The sequence below is a fragment of the Carex rostrata genome, chromosome 22 (assembly GCF_964058835.1).
Source record: "Carex rostrata chromosome 22, lpCarRost1.2, whole genome shotgun sequence".
Classification (NCBI taxonomy): domain Eukaryota; kingdom Viridiplantae; phylum Streptophyta; class Magnoliopsida; order Poales; family Cyperaceae; genus Carex; species Carex rostrata.
In genome coordinates, this window is record NC_135939.1 from 2,804,854 (window position 1) to 2,824,048 (window position 19,195).

General features: G+C 35.4%; 3 protein-coding genes and 2 non-coding genes across 9 annotated transcripts; 3 read left to right on the forward strand and 2 right to left on the reverse strand.

Moving 5' to 3' along the window:
• The first annotated feature begins 419 nt into the window (after positions 1-419).
• Positions 420-5,155, forward strand: LOC144573887 (O-fucosyltransferase family protein). Its single transcript, XM_078323662.1, has 10 exons — positions 420-687; positions 780-842; positions 947-1,028; positions 1,106-1,176; positions 1,324-1,412; positions 1,549-1,752; positions 2,433-2,655; positions 3,361-3,588; positions 3,665-3,862; positions 4,581-5,155. The coding sequence occupies exons 1-10, from the start codon at positions 532-534 to the stop codon at positions 4,788-4,790; spliced, it is 1,524 nt and encodes a 507-aa protein (XP_078179788.1). The 5' UTR covers positions 420-531; the 3' UTR covers positions 4,791-5,155.
• Positions 5,156-5,239: 84 nt separating this feature from the next.
• Positions 5,240-6,860, reverse strand: LHCA4 (light-harvesting chlorophyll-protein complex I subunit A4). The gene is made up of 3 exons (XM_078323667.1): positions 6,273-6,860; positions 5,729-6,144; positions 5,240-5,556 (listed from the first exon to the last, which is right to left on the reverse strand). Exons 1-3 carry the CDS (start codon positions 6,458-6,460, stop codon positions 5,423-5,425), a joined length of 738 nt encoding a protein of 245 aa, XP_078179793.1. The 5' UTR covers positions 6,461-6,860; the 3' UTR covers positions 5,240-5,422.
• Positions 6,861-12,601: 5,741 nt separating this feature from the next.
• LOC144574223 (polypyrimidine tract-binding protein homolog 1-like) lies at positions 12,602-16,078 on the reverse strand. Of its 5 annotated transcripts, none has more exons than XM_078324126.1 (10): positions 15,704-16,078; positions 15,352-15,471; positions 15,188-15,250; positions 14,916-14,989; positions 14,686-14,781; positions 14,548-14,605; positions 14,341-14,445; positions 14,164-14,245; positions 13,942-14,054; positions 12,602-13,145 (listed from the first exon to the last, which is right to left on the reverse strand). In XM_078324126.1, exons 1-10 carry the CDS (start codon positions 15,833-15,835, stop codon positions 12,828-12,830), a joined length of 1,161 nt encoding a protein of 386 aa, XP_078180252.1. In that variant the 5' UTR covers positions 15,836-16,078; the 3' UTR covers positions 12,602-12,827. The 5 variants fall into 5 exon arrangements, with proteins under 5 accessions (XP_078180252.1, XP_078180251.1, XP_078180255.1 ...); XM_078324125.1 differs by having other exon boundaries at positions 15,647-16,078; XM_078324129.1 differs by having other exon boundaries at positions 13,989-14,054; positions 15,352-15,561; positions 15,647-16,077.
• Positions 16,079-16,702: 624 nt separating this feature from the next.
• LOC144574453 (small nucleolar RNA snoR122) lies at positions 16,703-16,781 on the forward strand. Its single transcript, XR_013518221.1, has one exon. It is a non-coding gene; the product is annotated as a small nucleolar RNA snoR122 (small nucleolar RNA).
• Positions 16,782-16,874: 93 nt separating this feature from the next.
• Positions 16,875-16,945, forward strand: LOC144574458 (small nucleolar RNA Z267). Its single transcript, XR_013518225.1, has one exon. It is a non-coding gene; the product is annotated as a small nucleolar RNA Z267 (small nucleolar RNA).
• Positions 16,946-19,195: the final 2,250 nt, after the last annotated feature.

Here is a 19,195-nt window from a genome sequence, read left to right on the forward strand (position 1 = left end):
TTGAGAAAAGGTCAATATAGAAAATGGGAAACAAATCCAGCCCATAGGAATTCGTATCCTCTGCATTAAGTCAAAAAGGAATCTTTTAAATTAATGGATATGGACCGTCTGATCAGTTTTAAGGTTCGTGCGAATTAAATCAGTACGAATATTAAAGACACCCTATATTTTAGGTGGGAGCCGGATGGACCTCGTTTATAATCGGACGGCTGATATGTATTAACTCAAAAGATGCTCTTTTGAGTTTTTTAGTCAATAAGCTTTGGGTGTTCGGAGCTTAGGCTTGCAGGAGTGGATGGCCATTCTAATTGTGGTGGGCCGACTCAGCCCATAGGCCCAATTCATAGCCCACACATTGAGTCCAAATTGAGATAAAGAAACACAAAATAATACTGGCCATTCGGGAATCAAGTCCTCTAATCCTAACACAAAACAGCATTTCGGGCCCATCCATCAGTGCCACCTAATCTCTTCTTTTCTTCCCGCCAGATCCAGTAAGGGAGAGAGAGAGAAAGAAGCATCAGGAGGAGGATGAGGTGGCGAGGAGGCGCGGCGGTGAGGTCGGCGTATAGGCATCATTCGTATAGAGGAGCTGAGTTCGCTTCTCTACTGGTGCTTCTCTTGCCTATTTTGAGCACCGATAAACTCTTTTCTCCTCTCGGGCGCGCATCGCCTTCCCTCTTCTCTGTCAGTTCCTTCTTACTTCTTAATTATAATTTCATCCTTTTTCTATTTTATTTTTCGATGGATTAAATAAAGATACAAATCTATTTGTTCAGGAATGGAATGCTCCTAAGCCAATGCATCCAGCTCTTCTGACAGGAGCTTTAGAAAGAGAAATAGTAAGAATCAGCCTTAATCTCTTAAATTTGAGTACAAATATTATCTGGCATGCTATTGTTGATGTAACTTGAATATTTGTTTTTTTTTTTTCATTTGGGGGAAGTCAGATGAAAGGAGGAATGAGATTTGGTCGCCTTTGGAGCATCAGGGATGGAAACCCTGTATAAAGTCATCTAGCACCAGTTGTAAGTATTTAATTTATTGTAGGAAAAAAAAATTGCAATTTTTTTATTTATTTAATTTCTATCGACTGCGCACGCAGCACTCTCTAAACTGCAAAATGGATACATTCAAGTATTCCTTGATGGTGGATTGAACCAACAAAGAATGGGGGTAAGATTATCTTTTTCTCTGAGATTTTTTTTTTTTTTATCAATTCATTACTCATAACTAATTGACATTCATGTTCAAAGGAACAAAATTTGAGTTTACTCAATTTTCAGAAGAATAAATTAAATTTTCTTATTTTATTCTTTTTAGATATGTGATGCTGTTGCTGTAGCCAAAATTCTGAATGCAACCCTCTTGATACCATTCCTCGAAGTAAACCCTGTTTGGCAAGATTCAAGGTACAGCACATTAGCAAATCTATTAGATTTTCCTAATTAAACAAGTTTAATCTGAATTTAGTCAGTAAAAAAGCTACAAACATGTATTATTCAAAATATTTCTAGTAATTTGCTGCTTTCGGTCATTTTTTCTCAGTACTTTCGACGAAATATATGATGTGGATAGATTTATCAGTGTGTTAAAAGATGAAGTTCCAGTAATAAGAGAGCTTCCAAAGGAGTACTCATGGAGCACAAGGGAATACTATTACGGTGGTGTCAGAGCTACAAGAGTTAAGACCGCACCGGTCCATGCATCAGTGGGTTGGTATATAGAGAATGTACTTCCAGTTTTACAAAGGTTTGTGGTAAAAAATTATAAGATAGAAAAAACCTTAGTTCTTACATATTTTCAGGGGCGTAACTATGTTGTGGGGATAGGGGGCTTGGCCCCCCCATACCAATAGAAAATTTTGTACTTTTGTCACAAAAATATTACTATTGATCACCCTCATAAAATGAAATTACATGACGCTTATCCATCCACCACCCCACCCCATCATCTCAATTTCCTTCTTCCGCCTCTGGTATTTTTCAAACCATCCTCGAAACTTACCTGGTGTTAGAAAAGGTTAATATTAATTACTGCAGTTTTTTCTGTTTGAAATTAGATTCAAAGAACCCAACATCATTTGATGCCCACATTAAAATTGGTCAGTCAGCTTTTTGTTTCATCTAGACTTGAATCCGAGAACTCACCTTTGTGAGAATTGGCTCAAAGTCTCAAACAATTTGAGATCCTAATTGTTGCAACAATTGGCATTGAGCAAAATGTCTTTTGTTCCAAAGTTAGGGGAGGCAAATTTCTCCGAGTTGAAATCTCCACAAAGTCACATGGAGTATTTTCATGTATTGTAAATCTAAAAATTGAATGTTATCCCCAAACAAACAAATTGTGGGAGTATTATTTTTATATACATCGGAACAGTGAGTAATTTTGTCAGAATGCCTATCAATTATATTTTCTCTTGGCATTTTCAGCTATGGGATTTCTGCAATTGCACCTTTCTCACACCGCCTAGCTTTTGACGACTTGTCTGAGGATGTCCAACGGTTGAGATGCAAAGTAAATTTTCAAGCTTTGACTTTCGTTCCTCACATAAACTCATTAGGGGAGATGCTTGTCAAAAGATTAAGGCAATCAGTTCATAGTGGTTCTGCAGAATCTGGAAAATTTGCTGTTTTACACCTCAGATTTGACAAGGTAATCTGACAACTTTGCTTTTGGAGAAAACTGGAAATGTGGCTCCTACTGTTGTTTAGTCTTTAAAACCAATGACAACATCAAGAATAATAGGCCTTGACTGCATCACTCAAGTTTTCAAAAAAAATAATTTGACAGCCCCTGTCAAATATCTTCGTTTTGAAAGTCCAAAGAGTTTATCTAGACCATTCGACATGATCTCCGTATGAAATTGAACGTGCAGACTAAATTTTCATTTCTTATAATTTTTTTACTATTTGTTTTGATAGATAGAAAATCACTACTTTTGAATGATCTAGAATACCTAAAAATATAGTAAATAAATTATAGAAATATAAAATTCAATCTACAAGTATATTTTCACATGGTTATCATGTTGAACGGTTTGGATCAACTATTTTAACTTTGTAAACAGAGATATTGACCCAAAGTACTGACCAATATGCAATATACATAGTAGCATAGCCTCACTCCCATTATATTTATGCCTTAAGGAAATTGGATTTGATATAGCTTCTTTTAGTATCGACATATACCTTCAATACATAATTACATATCAAAACAAAGACTTCACTATTTTTATGGGAATTAGTTTTAGTTACTCACACATAGTCAATTGTATTGTTAAAGCGTAAAGATGTCCCCCCCCAATTTCTGCAACCAGAAACTGAAGTCTAATTTTGAAGGAGTTGAGTTAATGGACAGGACATGGCAGCACATTCTGCGTGCGAATTTGGAGGCGGCAGAGCAGAGAAGCTGGCACTAGCAAAGTACAGGAAGGTGATATGGCAGGGGAGAGTTGCTAAATCCAGTTTCACTGATTGGGAGCTCCGAAAAGGTGGCAAGTGCCCCCTCACCCCTGAAGAAATGGGCTTGTTGCTTTCTGCTCTTGGGTTTGATCATAATACCCGTCTCTATCTTGCCTCTCACAAGGTTTCTCTCTCTTTCTCTCCCTTTCTAACCCAATTTTAGCACTTGATTAATTAAATGAATGGATAAACTACTACAGGTGTATGGGGGAGAGTCGAGGATTGCAAGCTTGCGCAAGCTGTTCCCTCTTATGGAAGATAAGAAGAGCCTTGCAAGCAGCAGTGAACTTGCAATGGTGCAAGGTAAGGCATCTCTACTTGCTGCAGTTGATTATTATGTCAGCATTCATAGTGACGTGTTCATCTCGGCTTCTCCAGGCAACATGCATAATGCTGTGGTAAGTTTCTTGGCCCCTGAGATTTAGTGTAGATATTTATAATATGAAAGATGGATTCTTTGCTTGAACGCCCCATTCCACAATTAAACATGATACCCAATAGCAATCAAAGCTGATTGAGCACTCTCTGGAACCACGATTGAAAAAACCACATTGTTATACGTAATAAACACATTCTTGATTATTTATTATCGACTTTTTCTTTTAGAGTACACTGTACACATCAGTGTTTTAAAATGCGGCCGCATGGGCCGCATATGCGTATGCGGTCGGCAGCCGTGCTCAGAATGCCCATGTGGTTTTTCCATGCTGCCGCATATGCGGTCCGAATATGCGGTCATGCGGATTAAAAATGTGACCATGCGGTCTGAATATGCGGCCATGCGGACTGAAATATGCGGCCATGCAGTCTTCCATGCGGTTTTGATAATTTGATTGTATTTTAATTAAAATTTATATTAAAAAAATCAAAAAATTATTGTTGGTTATGTTATTATGTAAAAATAAATTCAAATATATGAATATGAATATATATATATATACGTGAATTTTTATTTTAAAATCCGCATATGCGTCCGCATACCGCATATGCGGTATGCAGTGGCCTTCCGCATGCATGAACAAAATTGCATTTTAAAACACTGGTACACATATATGCACATTTAAGTTTTTGTTGAGGGTGCTAATTTAACCAGAAATTATAATTTTTGTGTTGTAGCTGGCTGAAAGGACGTATAATAACTTGAAGTCAATAAAACCAAATATGCCACTGCTCAGTCAGCTATTTTTGAACGAGAGCATGAGTTGGTCTGAGTTTGAAGAGGCTGTTCTATCTGGCCACAAAGGGAGATATGGTCAGATCCGACTGAGGAAGCCAAATCAATCGATCTACACTTACCCGGTTCCAGATTGCATGTGTAGGGCGTAATGCAGCTAGCTGCAAATTGATGTTTTCTTGTACCAGCTGATACATGGCTGGTGAGCAGGATACTGGAACTGGTTCATGATATGGAAGTTTTTATGTTGGGGGTATTTTCCAACTAGGATTTTGAGCTAATGGCTTGATGAATTGCCACTGAAAAATGCTTAGTCCTCTCAAGGCAAGATGGCAGATGTAATGTTTTTATATTATCTTTTGTTAGTAATTAGCTTAATTTACGTGGATTTTGTTAAGAGTTATAACTACTGAGAATTCCTCTGTTCATTATCACTGTTAAATTATTTTCTTGTTTGGATTGTATTTGGTGAAACTGGGAGATCAATCAGTCAAATTTCTTAATTATAGTTTAATTATATCAAAATTCACATATTATTCTTTCACGGACTTTTCATATGTAATTAATTAAGATTCTTTTCCTCAATCCGTAAGAACCACACTGACAAAAGGTAACTGATCATGGTACAACAATGCTAGATAATATACAGTGTACATGCCATTAATTTCTCCCTTCCCCGCCTCCTCGCCTCTGCTGTTTTAATTTAATATCAAACCCCATCATTTGACTCACAAAAAATAGACAAACAAACACTCAAACCGTCCAACCAGCGACTATAAGTTGATTAACCGCTGAATGTTTGGATTATGGTGTTGTGCCATGGGTCAGAAAGGTGCTGTACAAGGTTGTCAAAGGGTCCCTTTCCTGTCACGTTGTGTTGTACCAGGAATCCCAAAAATGCCAACATTGCCAATCTCCCTGAACAAATTAAATCCAAAGTTAAATTCAATTTAACTTTTTCTACTGCATCATGGTGTATTGAATTGAGTAAATTAGGTTTGTTTGTTTTTGAAAGTTCTATTTATGTCATATTAACTCCTAAACTACAATTTGAGACTGAAATTAGCACTTGGAAAACCCATGAACTTACCGTTTGCAAGCTCCTTTTCCTTGGCCTCTGTAGTGGGAGCAAAGTTGAGTGGGTTGAAAATACTACCCGGGTACCCACACTCATGTGGTGGAAGGCTGTAGTTCTTGAAAATCGGGTCTTGGTTAACACATCCTGGGTTCTTGATATCTTGCCACCTTCTGATCTCGACATAGTGGAAAAGAATGAACTCAATCACAAAGAGGGTCGAGTAAGAGGCAAAGTACTCAGCCTTGCCAGCATCATACCACTTCGGTACGTTAATAATGCCTGCCGTGGTCAATACCTCAGGGAGAAGCATGCCGGCAACACCAAGCATGGCCCACCGGCCATTCACGAGCTCTGCTTGCACAAACCACCTGAGGTTTTCTGGGTCTTCAGCAAGGCCCAACGGGTCGAAGCCGTTGTCTCCAGGTAAACTGGAAAGTAATAGTATAAAAGTGCATATTTATCAGCCAAATTATCTGGATGAAATTACAAGAATTATAATGTTTTCGTTAAAAAATTTATGAGTAATAGTCAGAACTACTGTTCACAATTGTATTACCTGCCATTTAGGTAAGCTGGGGATGCAAGACCAGGCAACCATTCGCCCTTCTTGGCCTCGACCTTCAATGCCTTGCGAGATAGAACTGGTGTGGCTTTGGCAATTCTAACCGGTGCACCGACAAATCTGGATCTCGACGTGCATGGCCGCAGAACTGCGATTGAAGCTTGAGTCGAAACTGTTGCCATTTTAGTTCTGAGATTTTTTTTTCTTCTTTTCTTTTTTTCAAGGGGAATGGAAGGTGGTAGTGTGGAATTCCCTGTCTATGCAGTGCTTTGTATTGAAGTAGAAGGGCAGGATTGTGGTGTAGGTTCTCTAAGAGTAGCCAACCGTTGATCTTACAAAGATTTAGAGAATGAACGGCAATGGATTGAATGAGGTTTGATTGAACCAATGACAGATACTGGTCCTTATCCTCCCCTTATCTGGTTACATAATCAGGGAATCAAACGCAGTGATTCTATTGGGTACGAATTTGCTCTGGGGGCTAATTCAAGTTGCTGATTGCCACGTCAGAACCATTTTATAAATCTTCTGGCTGAGCTTCTTGGGACAAAAAATCTTATTGTCCAGTGGGCCATTCCAAATAAGCCCAAAAAAATGAGCAGTGCTGATTAGACCATGCCCATGAGAACACTGTTTAAGAGAGCAATGAAAATAATGATCGTTTTCTCTGAGAGATGTTAAAATCTCCATTTTTATAAAAGGAGCATGCCGCTGCAGTCCGCAGTGTACAGAAACTATGGAGAAAAACAAATCGATGTAAAACCTTTGAAACTTTGAATGATGATAAGAATATATAACTCATAAAAGAAGAACAAATAAGATGATTGCACAACTGAGATTTGCTCAAGTGATGCAAAATAACGAGACTACCAGTATTTAAAAATTATATTGTTTTTGTTCATCAAAGATCGCGCATTATTAGCAGAATACCTTGTTTTTCTTATCATTATAACATAATTCAAAATAAGTATATCAAATAAAAATTTAAAATATCGAAATGTTAATTACAAGACATTTTTTTACATCATGACACATTTTAAACATGTTAATTACAAGAAAATTTAAATTTAGTTAATTAATTGCTTTTATCTAACTTACTTTTCAATTAGTATCTTTGCTTTGCTTAACATTATATACATAAAAATATCTAATTTCGTCATCTGGTTTTGTAAATGAAAAAAAACAGTACATAGCAAATATTAGAACTGTTGAACATTTGATAATTTTGTTATGAAATGTAAATATTAGACATTTCACCTTCTCCACCTTCTCCACTTTCTCCTAGATTTAATTTTTGTATTAACTCTATTGTATGGCTTTTCATTTGCTTTTTCTAGCCTATAAATATAGATTTTGTAAGTGGTTGTATGATGACAATGAGATAGAAATAATATAGAAATAAGATTTAGCCTCTCCCCAAATATTGTTTTGTTTTGTTTCATAATACGTTATCAGCACGAGTTTGCTCTAGTCAAGTTGCGACGTGATTTTCTCAAAAAGGAAAAAGAATATGATTGAAGACTCCAGAAGAGCTATGGTAAATATTAGAGATGAATGTCTCCTAGACAGTGGAACAACAAACACAATACTAAAAAGCAAGAAATATTTTTCTTTATTGTCTCCTTCAAAGACACATGTTAATACAATTTCTGGCATTAGTAATTTAATTGAGGGCTCCGGAAGAGCTTGTATCTTGTTACCTGAAGGAACAAAATTAATTATAAATGATGCATTATACTCTAGTAAATCCAGAAGAAATTTACTAAGCTTTAAAGATATTCGACGTAATGGTTATCATCTTGAAACCATGACTGAAAATAATGTTGAGTATCTCCAAATTACATCTATTGAATATGGCCAGAAGATCATATTGGAAAAGCTGGAAGCTTTATCCTCTGGATTATATTGTACGAACATAAACCCAATAGAATCAAATATGGTAAGTAACCAGAAGTTACTTGACACAAAGATGTTTACTCTGTGGCATGACAGATTAGGTCATCCAGGTAACATTATGATGAGGAAAATAATTGAAAGTGCAAATGAGCATCCCCTAAAGGACCTGAAAATAATATTATCAAAAGATTTATCATGTGCAGCATGTTCTCTTGGAAAACTGATAATTAGGCCATCTAAAAATAAAACTGAAAATGAATCTCCTACATTTTTAGAAAGAATTCAAGGAGATATTTGTGGGCCTATTTCTCCTCCATGTGGACCATTTAGATATTTTATGGTTTTAATTGATGCATCCACTCGATGGTCACATGTTTGCCTATTAGCCACAAGAAATGTTGCATTTGCTAGGCTATTAGCACAGATAATCCAATTGAGAGCAAATTTTCCAGATTATCAAATTAAAAGAATCCGGCTTGATAATGCAGGAGAATTTACATCCCAATCATTTAATGATTATTGTATGTCAATTGGGATTAAGGTAGAACATCCAGTGGCTCATGTACATACACAAAATGGTTTAGCTGAATCATTAATTAAAAGATTGCAACTGATTGCTAGACCATTACTCATGAAATGTAATCTACCATCTTCTGCATGGGGACATGCCATTTTACATGCTGCTGCACTTATTAGATTAAGACCAACTGCATATCATAAATTTTCTCCATTACAATTGGTCTCTGGAAGAGAACCAAACTTGTCCCATCTTAAAATTTTTGGTTGTGCTGTGTATGTTCCAATTTCTCCACCACAACGTACAAAAATGGGACCACAAAGAAGATTGGGAATTTATGTTGGTTTTAACTCTCCATCAATTATTAAATATTTAGAACCATTAACTGGAGATGTTTTTACAGCACGTTTTGCTGACTGTCAATTTGATGAGATAATATTTCCAATCTTAGGAGGAGAAAAATAAAAGCTGGTAAAACAAGAAGTAACTTGGAATGCATCATCAATATCTTATCTTGATCCCCGAAGTGGTCAATGTGAATCAGAAGTTCAAAAGATTATACATTTGTAAAGAATTGCAAATGAATTACCAGATGCATTTACAGATACAAAAAGAGTGACTAAATCACATGTACCAGCTTTAAATGCAACTGCTCGAATTGATGTAATCCCAGCAGAGGTTACTATATAGAGAAAACGTGGAAGACCAACTGGTTCCAAAGATAAAAATCCACGAAAAAAGAAAGAGCAGAATAAAGCAGTTGGTGTAACTCCAGAAGAGGTTACTGATAAAATCTCAGAAGAGATTAATAAAATCCCAGAAGAGATTGATAAAACCCCTGAAGAGGTGGATGAAGTTCCAGAAGAAACTCAGGAACCTAGTGATTATGAGATCTCAATAAACTATGTACCAAATGGTACAATATGGAGCCGAAATGAAACATGTGTTGATGAAATTTTTGCATATGCTATAGCAATTGATGTGCTAAATGAGGAAGATTATGTGCCAAAAACTCCTGAAGAGTGTATGCACAGAAATGATTGGCCAAAATGAAAAGATGCCCTGAAGGCTGAATTAGATTCGCTTGAAAAGCGCAATGTTTTTGGACCTGTAGTCTTAACCCCCAAAGATGTAAACCCTGTAGGTTACAAATGAGTATTTGCAATAAAAACAAATGAGAAAAATGAAATTGTGAGATATAAAGCAAGACTTGTGGCACAAGGTTTTACACAAATACCAGGGGTTGATTATGAAGAAATATATTCACCTGTAGTGGATGCAATAACTCTTAGATTTTTAATCAGTCTCACAATCACTGAAAACCTTCAAATGCGACTCATGGACGTAGTCACAGCTTATTTGTATGGATCACTTGATAATGATATCTATATGAAAATCCCTGAAGGATTAAAAATGCCTGAAGCATTAAAATCAAAACCTCGAGAAATGTATTCTATAAAGTTAAAAAGATCTTTATATGGACTAAAACAGTCGGGTCGAATGTGGTATAATCGACTCAGTGAATATCTCTTAAAAGAAGGATATAAATCTGATGTAATTAGTCCATGTGTTTTTATTAAAAGATCAAACTCAGATTTTACAATTATTGCAGTATATGTTGATGATTTCAATATCATTGGGTCTCCTGAAGAGATCGAAAAGACTGCAAAATTATTTAAGAAAGAATTTGAAATGAAAGATCTTGGTATAACAAAATTATGTCTCGGCCTGCAGATCGAGCATTTGTATAATGGTATTTTTGTCCATCAATCAAATTATATCAAGAAGATGTTGAAACGTTTTAATATGGACAAAGCTCATCCTCTAAGTACACCAATGGTTGTTCGATCACTTGATATAAAAAAAGATCATTACCGTCCCCGAGAAAAGAATGAAAAAGTTCTTGGTCCAGAAGTACCATACTTAAGTGCAATTGGGGCTTTGATGTATCTTGCTAATAATACGAGACCTGATATTGCTTTTTCTGTAAATATACTAGCAAGATATAGTTCTGATCCAACACGCCGATATTGGAACGGAATTAAACATGTATTTCGTTACTTTTGCGGGACACGTGATATGGGACTATTTTATCAAAAAGATACAAAGTCCAAATTAGTTGGGTATGCAGATGCAGGATATTTATCAGATCCGCATCAAGCCCGATCACAATCTGGATATGTGTTTACATATGGCGGTACTGCAATTTCATGGCGATCGACAAAACAGACACTGACAGCAACATCATCAAATCATGCCGAATTAATTGCTCTATACGATGCTAGTTGAGAATGTGTCTGGTTAAGATCAATGATCCAACACATCCAGGAGGAATGCGGGCTCGAATCAATCAAAGGAAGCCCGACAATACTATATGAAGATAATGCAGCATGTATTGCTCAAATTAAAGAAGGATATATTAAAGGTGACAGAACCAAGCACATCTCGCCAAAATTCTTCTCAACTCGTGATCTACAAAAGGATGGCTTGATAGATGTTTGTCAAATCAGATCAAGCGACAATTTGGCAGACCTATTCACAAAATCATTGCCAAGAAAAGTTTTTGAGCAACTTTCACAGAAGATCGGCATCCGTTGCTTAAAAGATATACATTAAAATGAGGGAGAGTATTATACACGCTGCACTTTTTTTCACTTCACTAAGTTTCCTCCCACTGGGTTTTCTTAGTAAGGTTTTTAATGAGGTAGCATAACTGATCCAGAAGTACAGTTAATTCAAATTGGTCCTGAAGTACCAAATTAATATTTGTCCTGCAGTACAATATTAATAGTGTATAATATAAGGTGAAATATCTAAGAGGGAGTGTTATGAAATGTAAATATTAGACATTTCACCTTCTCCACCTTCTCTACTTTCTCCTAGATTTAATTTTTGTATTAACTCTATTGTATGGCTTTTCATTTGCTTTTTCTAGCCTATAAATATAGATTTTGTAAGTGGTTGTATGATGACAATGAGATAGAAATAATGAGTTAGGCTGGGGTGCTATGGATAGCATAGTGGCCTCTATGCTACGGCTCAATATTCGAGTTTTCAAAATCCAAACGGTCGATCCGAACCGTTCATCTTATTCTCCATATTAATATCTGCTTGGAGACCAAATTTTACATTTTTCTGAATTTTTTTACTATTTATTAAGTATTTTACAAAATTGTTGATCCAACGGTGGCTGCACAAAACAGTAAAACCGTTGGATTAGCGATTTTCAAAGTGGCTTAATAAATAGTAAAAAAATTCAGAAAATTATAAAATTTGGTCTCCAAGCAGATATTAATATGGAGAATAAGATGAACGGTTCGGATCGACCGTTTGGATTTTGAAAACTCGAATATTGAGCCGTAGCATAGAGGTCACTATGCTATCCATAGCACCCCAGCCTAACTCAGAAATAATATACAAATAAGATTTAGCCTCTTCCCCAAATATTGCTTTGTTTTGTTTCATAATAAATTTGATATTTTGGCAATAATAACAAGTACAAGGACTCACAAGGACTTCGATAAATATGAACGTATTAAAAATAACAATATTAATAATACTAATAATACTAATAAAATTATACTATTATTATTATTTTAATTCAAGAGCATGTGAAAAAATTTAGTCTTCCGTTCGCCCGTTTATGCTTCAGTAATAGACCAATAGTTGCCAAAATGGCAAAACTGTATACAGTCAAGATTAAAAATAAAAACCCTATTTTTGTAATTAAGTAATTAGAGAGGTTACCTAATTAAATCAAAATCATATTAGGTTAGCAAGTAGCTTGTTAGGTGGATCAGAGGTCTCTATACCCAGCTAAAGCAACACCCATCAAATTATCAACTACTTGTAATCATTTACCCAAAAATACAGACTTACTAAATTGATTAACCTCACAAGGGGCTCTGCATTCGGTACAAAAATATTTTACCCGGAATACAATTGGTCTCTGAAAGAGCATAGTATAGAACACACGCGTTTGTGACGTGTATAATGAGCTCCCAACTATTCTACACCACATGAAATACATAAAAAACAAAAATAAAAACATTGAAATCACAAGTGTAAAAATTCTTTTGAACATTATATAAAAGAAGCTCCAACTATTTTAAATTCACAAAAACAAACACTGCCTATCATGAGTAGTTAGGGATCTGTCCAGCACCTGATGAGGTCCCATAAGGAAGTGGTGGCATTAGCTGAGTTGCCGGAACTGAAGCACCAGCAGGTGGTGGCGGGAATGGGTTTGGGTATGTGCTTTGTGCTGGGGCATATGACCCAACTGGCACAGCAGGGTTCCAAGCTGTTAATGGCACCTGTCCTGTTGTGGTTGCAGCAACACCGGTTGCAGGAAAAGCTGCTGCAGGTGCCTGAGTGGGTTGCCAGCTGGCACCTGGAGTCAAGGGTTTAGGCGTTACACTGGGAATCGTGTAATCTCGGCTTCTCTCATCATTCTAAAAACAAAGAAAAACCTCTTAATTGTGTGCCAGGTAGGTATAATATAATTTATGAAAAGCTAGTTCATTCAACAATAAAAATAAGTATGGTGGTCTTCAACTTTAACTTGAGGAAATTCAATAGTTAATATAAAATAGTACATCTTGTCTCAGCTCATCCCTCTAAATATCAGAGGTTTACTCCATAATTCATTAAACATCTAATGGATATATTTTAGAAGCATGAGTTCACTGTATAATTTAAAGGAGGAGTCATAAATTTGAATTTTGACTTCTTTGACAACCACTCAATCATGAGTTCACTCTGATGGATAGGTATATTTACTAGAAGCTTATTTTGACAAGAGTGAGATGCCCGTGACAACAAAATTTAGTTAAAATAGGATGAGTATTGAATTTGTGAAATTTGAAATATATTGATCATCCACTGGTGGCCAAGCAATTTTCAAATTGTACCATATTTTTAATTTATGCGCAACCTACATAGAAGATATCTGCAATTTTTAAATAGTTTACTTTTATAACTGTTTTATAATTTGTCACGGTTAGTTCATACCTCCCATCCCTTATCTAATTACAATTTTAACAAAATGTCATAAGAAAATAGAAGAGAAATGTGAACCTGCATAAAATTTTTGAGTGAGAATACAGTAGCAGACAGCTGACAAACACTTCTCAAAAGGTGGTGCTGTATCAGGTCCATGCTAATAATTTGCTTTTTAAATTTGTTTATTCACCTTATGTGGCATTTAATTTCAAAAAGTAATATATATTTTTGTTTGCTATGTGATACCTTAACAGTAAGATCAGTATGACGAGAGTAGGTCAGATGAAGCTTACAATAGCCACCAGCATAGATGCAGTGTCCTTCTAATGCTTCCTTAGCCATGGCTGCTGTTGCCCAATCTAAAGGAAAGATTAGAAAAGATAAAAAAGAAAACTATGAACATTTAACTTGATGCTCTTAAAGGTAATATATATCGGATTTCACTGACAGACAATGTGAAAATCTCACCTGGATACTGAATTAAAGCTTGCAACCCTCCCGATTTGTCAAAAATTGCTATCTTTTGTACATTTCCAATAGCAGAGAATACCTAAAAACGCAACAAAGTTAAGGTCGATAAAAATCAAAATAAATTAGCAATATCCAGAAAATTGCTAAACTTTGTGAAAGGTTATTATCACATACTGTGTGAAGTACATCAACCGTAACAGCATATTGTACATTTTCTATAGAAGCTAGAAGGACATTGCTCTCTGGCTCTTTTATCGTCCCATCAGGGCCCATTGTGGGCTGTTATGCAATAAGAGATGCAACAAAAACTTTTTAGTACTCATCTGCCAGCAAAAATTCCGAATTGATGTAACAATAAAAGTTTAGCAGTAAAATACCCACCTGGAGGGTTCCATCAACTGCTGTTGGGTTAACAGGAAGGTACGGGTTGGTGTAATCCCTACCCAATTTTAAAACAGGAAATGTATCACAATAAGCTTATGAGGTTTACATAAATTCTTTCAAAAAATTTATCAATACCTGCTCCTGTGTGACTGGAATTTTATATTCAGATCCTTGTGTCCCGAGTAGGTTATGCGCAAATAGCATGTTGCTACATGCTCTGGAAGTAAATAGCTAAAAGAAGGAAACTACCAAAGTTAGTCTCAGAAGTACAAAAGAAAGTATCAAATAGTGTGGGTTTAATTCTAAATGTCTGTTTCCTTTTCCTCTGGTAAGCATTCTTTTTTTCTTTTGTTTTAACGCACAACCTTGGTATGCTTCTTCCATCCAATGAATTTTTTGCCTCTGTGGCAGTAGCCGCATCAGTGTACTGTATTAATGCCTGTCAAAAATTGAAAAATTACAAGTTATTATAATCACTAAGAAGTGATTAATCCAAGCATTGGGATACACTACCACGATACTATACTTGATTGTACCAGTACTATTGGTATTAGATTTTTACTTGTCATGCTTCTACATTGCACCAACTACGAAGTATACCTGGTAGAGCAAAAATAATCTTATTCATAGAGTATACCTGAAAACCAGCAGTCTTTTCAAAGGTCGCAATTTTGTGCACAAACCCAAATGCAGAAAACACCTGCAAAAATCATAAACCTCAGTTGCCAAATCTAAATAACTATACACACACATCAACAAAGATTATAAACTAACAAGAAACAATTAAATTGAAGTCCTTACGAGGTGGATGACATCAATGCTGACATCACCTGCCTGAACACCTTCTATTGTAACTAAGAGAACATTACCGGCCCCATCAGCTGTGCTCTTGTTGTTAGTTATCTCTTGTCGGTTTGAATACTGTATATACACAGTTTTCCCTCTGATTTGTGCCAGCTCAGGTGAAGATGCAAAATAAGTTACCATTTGAATTGCTTGGTTCAGCTCCGCCTACAAATCAAAGAACAAATCTTAAATTCCGATCCAAATTTATCTTGAACCAATTCCTAATTTTCACCTGAGTTAATAAACTTACGAATTCGACAAAACCCTGATTGCGATTGGAGCCAACATTGAGCATGGTGTTAACGACCTTACCGAAGGGTCTGCACAGGGGCAGAACCTCCTCTTCTGTGCATTCCCATGGCATGTTGCGAAGGTGAAGCACCTTAGATGGAGTTTGCGTGAACCTAAATTGCGACGACTGGCCACTGGTCGATGGCATTTCTCCTTCCTCTAGCTTTACGAGCTCTGAAAAGAATGAAAGACACTCCGATTTGAGCGATTTAAACGAAAGAATTTGGTTTTGGTTTTCAGGTTCTCAATCGGCGGCGGTTGTCCTTATCCGACGAACAATTGGCGGCGAAAGGATGCTTCGAGAAAGAACAGGAGAAAAGAACCGAATCAGGTAATATTTCATCCGAACTTCCCAGGTTTCCGACTTTCCGTACAAGGAAAATTTTCTTTCGTATCCAAAATAGTTTGGGCTTCTGTGGTTATTCCTCTTCATTGGACTTGAAATAACAAAAAGAGGTCCATTACAATATTACATAGCCCAGCCCAAATAAAAAGCGAAACGGTAGCCTAGTTTCGGGTGAAGATATTAACAGATTAGATTTTGCTCTATACAGCGCACTGACTATAGAATCAAAACAGGGATTCACATGGTTTGTGAGCTGCATGAAGCCAAGAAAGCTCTGTTAAAATATTTACCCGAACTTTCTATCCTGTACGACGATGCCTTCCGATCAAGATCTGACGGATACGAGTGTGTCGGAGCAATTATATAATGTTGCCTCTTGCACTTAAACCCTAGCGCCCATCCTTTTGCGGCATGCTTCCATAATCTTCGAGCGATCTCTGTATACAGGGAGACTTCTTCTCTTTGCGTTTTTCTTTGTTTTCTTTAATTTGGAAATCGTGAGCTGTTGTTTTAATGCTACTTTTGAGAAAAAAATTGAAATGAGAAGAAATAAATTGAGACATCAGATCCTATTTTACTTTGGAAAACGGTGATTTGGTTACTTAATCTTTCTCGTGCCTTTTCTGTAATTTTCACAATAGCGGGAAACAAAAAGTTGTTGCAAGCTCCTGCCAGTGATGTATAACCATTTGCACGTATTATCGGAATTTATAATGACGATTTGTAAATTGTCACTACCACTGAGGCTGGACACAATTTTTTATTTCAGAGAATTTTCTGTGTTTGTTCATCTTTGACAACTGATTTCTGTTTTCTCAGATTTTGATATAAAACAATTTGTTATATGCCGATGATGGTTAATAAATATACTTTGAGTTTTCACAATGAAAATAACTAAATCTGAGGCATAAGTTTGTTCATTCTTTTTTTGAAAATTGATTGTTGTTACAAGTTATGATTTGTGAGAAAAGTTGTATTTATTTTATAAGCTGAAAATCTTTTTATTTAGTTCTTAATAGAAAGTTTGATTTTGCAAGTTGTCAACACCTTTCTCGTAATAGTTAGCCAAAGTGCTTCAATGTTGCGGCTCTTTCCATTTTTCTAAACATTGATGCGAATTATTATCAGGGGATATCTGATTCATTAAAATTGGTACTAGATCTAGGACTTGCAATAAGCTAAATAATCTTTAGTATTCATGGGGAATGTTCGGCAGCCATGACTAATTTAATTCTTGTTATATGTAGGATATATTCGATGTGAATAATGTGTTGCTAAATATCAAATTACCCATCTCCCTGTTGTGTTTCAATCCATGATCTTAATTGTACCGACTGGTACAAGAGGGGCCATAAGGCATTAAAATCCAATTATTTACAATTCTTGCGCTAGTTCCAGAAGTGCTGATCTATTAAGACAGATTAAGACTTGTTAGATAATAAATTAAGGAGAAAGTCCAGAACTTTAAAAAAATTACCAAAAAATTGCTCCCATCCCAACCGCCAAAATGTAAATATTATGATGCCAGTAAATACGAAAATAACCAGCAATTTTATACTTCGTCCACCACAAGATTAATACACAAAAAAAACCAGTAAAAGATCAGTCCTTCCCACGTTCGTACATTCATACTAGAATAGTTGAAATAGGGAAATTTAAAATTAATAGATGAAGATAGAGAAAAATAATGATTTTTAGATTATTGTAAAAATGGTGTTATTTGAATGAATAGTTGAATAGTGTTAACAAGATGGTAATTAAGTCTAAAGATAGAAATTTAAAATTAATAGATGAGGAGAAAAATAATGATTTTTAGATTATTGTAAAAATGGTGTTATTTGAATGAATAGTTGAATAGTGTTAACAAGATGGTAATTAAGTCTAAAGATATACAGGTAGTGATTTCAATGAATTGTCATGGTGTGAACTGTGAAGATAACTAAAATGGTGTTAATCTTGTGATTTTGGAACTATATCGGAGAAAATTCTAAAAGGAATCATATTTTTGTTCTTTACATTTACCAATAGTAATTATTTTAATATTTATAAGAAACAGAGAATAATAGTTATTTTAGTTATTTTGAATAGTAAAAATGTTTTTTGAATGTGCATTATTATTTCGAATAGCTTATATTCTCAAAATGTATGTTTGGTTGGAGTAAGAATAAGCTATTTTTAGAACAAATATATTCGAAATAGCTTGTTTTTTGTTTGGATGTGATTGAATAACTAAAATAGTGAATTCAACTCTTTTATCTTATTAGAATAGTCTATTCTTACAAAAAGTTAGATTTAACTATTTTAATAAGACAAATGACAAAAAGCTATTCTAGCTATTCTTATTTTGCAAATTGTTTTTATTTTTGGCACATCTAAACATATCCAGTAAAGTGCTTTGAGAAAACAACAAGATAAAACATAGCGATAAATTAATCAATATTATTTCAAATTCTCAAGAAATGACCAATAATTGATTTCAAAAATTGAGTGCCACTTTTGATGGAATTCACATCCTCTCCGGTACCGTAATAGGGAATCTTTTACAATTATTGGATTAACTTGACACAAATCTCAAAGCTCAATAATACTGCCCCCTTGTGCTGGCTCGAATCCAAAAGCGGCTGAGAGTTAATCTTAAACCCTAAAGGGAAAGGAATCTTTTACCGTAATGGAGAGGATACTTGTCCTTTTTGATGGATTAGTACACGCAGGAGAAGTGCCAGAAAGGAGGAACGTGTATAAGAAAGAGGTGTTGTTGGAGAGGTGGTCTGCAGTTTTAGCATATCGCTGGAGCGGACATTCAAGGAAGAAATACCTAATAAAAGTATAAAACAGATGTCAATGGAGAATGCATTTCAAGAGGAAGCTATCGGTGGGTTAGATTCGCAAAACGACCGTCGTAAACTAGCAATTTAAGTTGAAAGAGAGAAGGTATTTTTTATTCTTAGATTGTGTTGTTTGAAGTGAAAAAAAAAATAATAATATAAAATAATAAAGACAAAGATAACTCCTTAAGAAAAGGTACGGGCGAGGGTAGAAATGTCTAAAACCAACTTAAAAATGATTCTAAAGGAGACCTTAAGGAGTATGATTCTTAAGAAAGAGGCTAAAGGATTAAAATCTTAATCATATCAAACAACATTGCTGGCTTTCTCTTTAGTT

Coding starts and splice junctions, on each gene's coding strand:
- LOC144573887 (XM_078323662.1), top strand. CDS start 532: ATGAGGTGGCGAGGAGGCGCGGCGGTGAGGTCGGCGTATAGGCATCAT. Junction 843..946: donor GAGCTTTAGAAAGAGAAATA/GTAAGAATCAGC, acceptor ATTTGGGGGAAG/TCAGATGAAAGGAGGAATGA. Junction 1,177..1,323: donor TGAACCAACAAAGAATGGGG/GTAAGATTATCT, acceptor TATTCTTTTTAG/ATATGTGATGCTGTTGCTGT.
- LHCA4 (XM_078323667.1), bottom strand. CDS start 6,460: ATGGCAACAGTTTCGACTCAAGCTTCAATCGCAGTTCTGCGGCCATGC. Junction 6,145..6,272: donor CCAGCTTACCTAAATGGCAG/GTAATACAATTG, acceptor ATTACTTTCCAG/TTTACCTGGAGACAACGGCT. Junction 5,557..5,728: donor GGAAAAGGAGCTTGCAAACG/GTAAGTTCATGG, acceptor TAATTTGTTCAG/GGAGATTGGCAATGTTGGCA.
- LOC144574223 (XM_078324124.1), bottom strand. CDS start 15,835: ATGCCATCGACCAGTGGCCAGTCGTCGCAATTTAGGTTCACGCAAACT. Junction 15,562..15,646: donor ATCAGGGTTTTGTCGAATTC/GTAAGTTTATTA, acceptor TTTGATTTGTAG/GCGGAGCTGAACCAAGCAAT. Junction 14,606..14,685: donor TTCCAGTCACACAGGAGCAG/GTATTGATAAAT, acceptor AAAATTGGGTAG/GGATTACACCAACCCGTACC.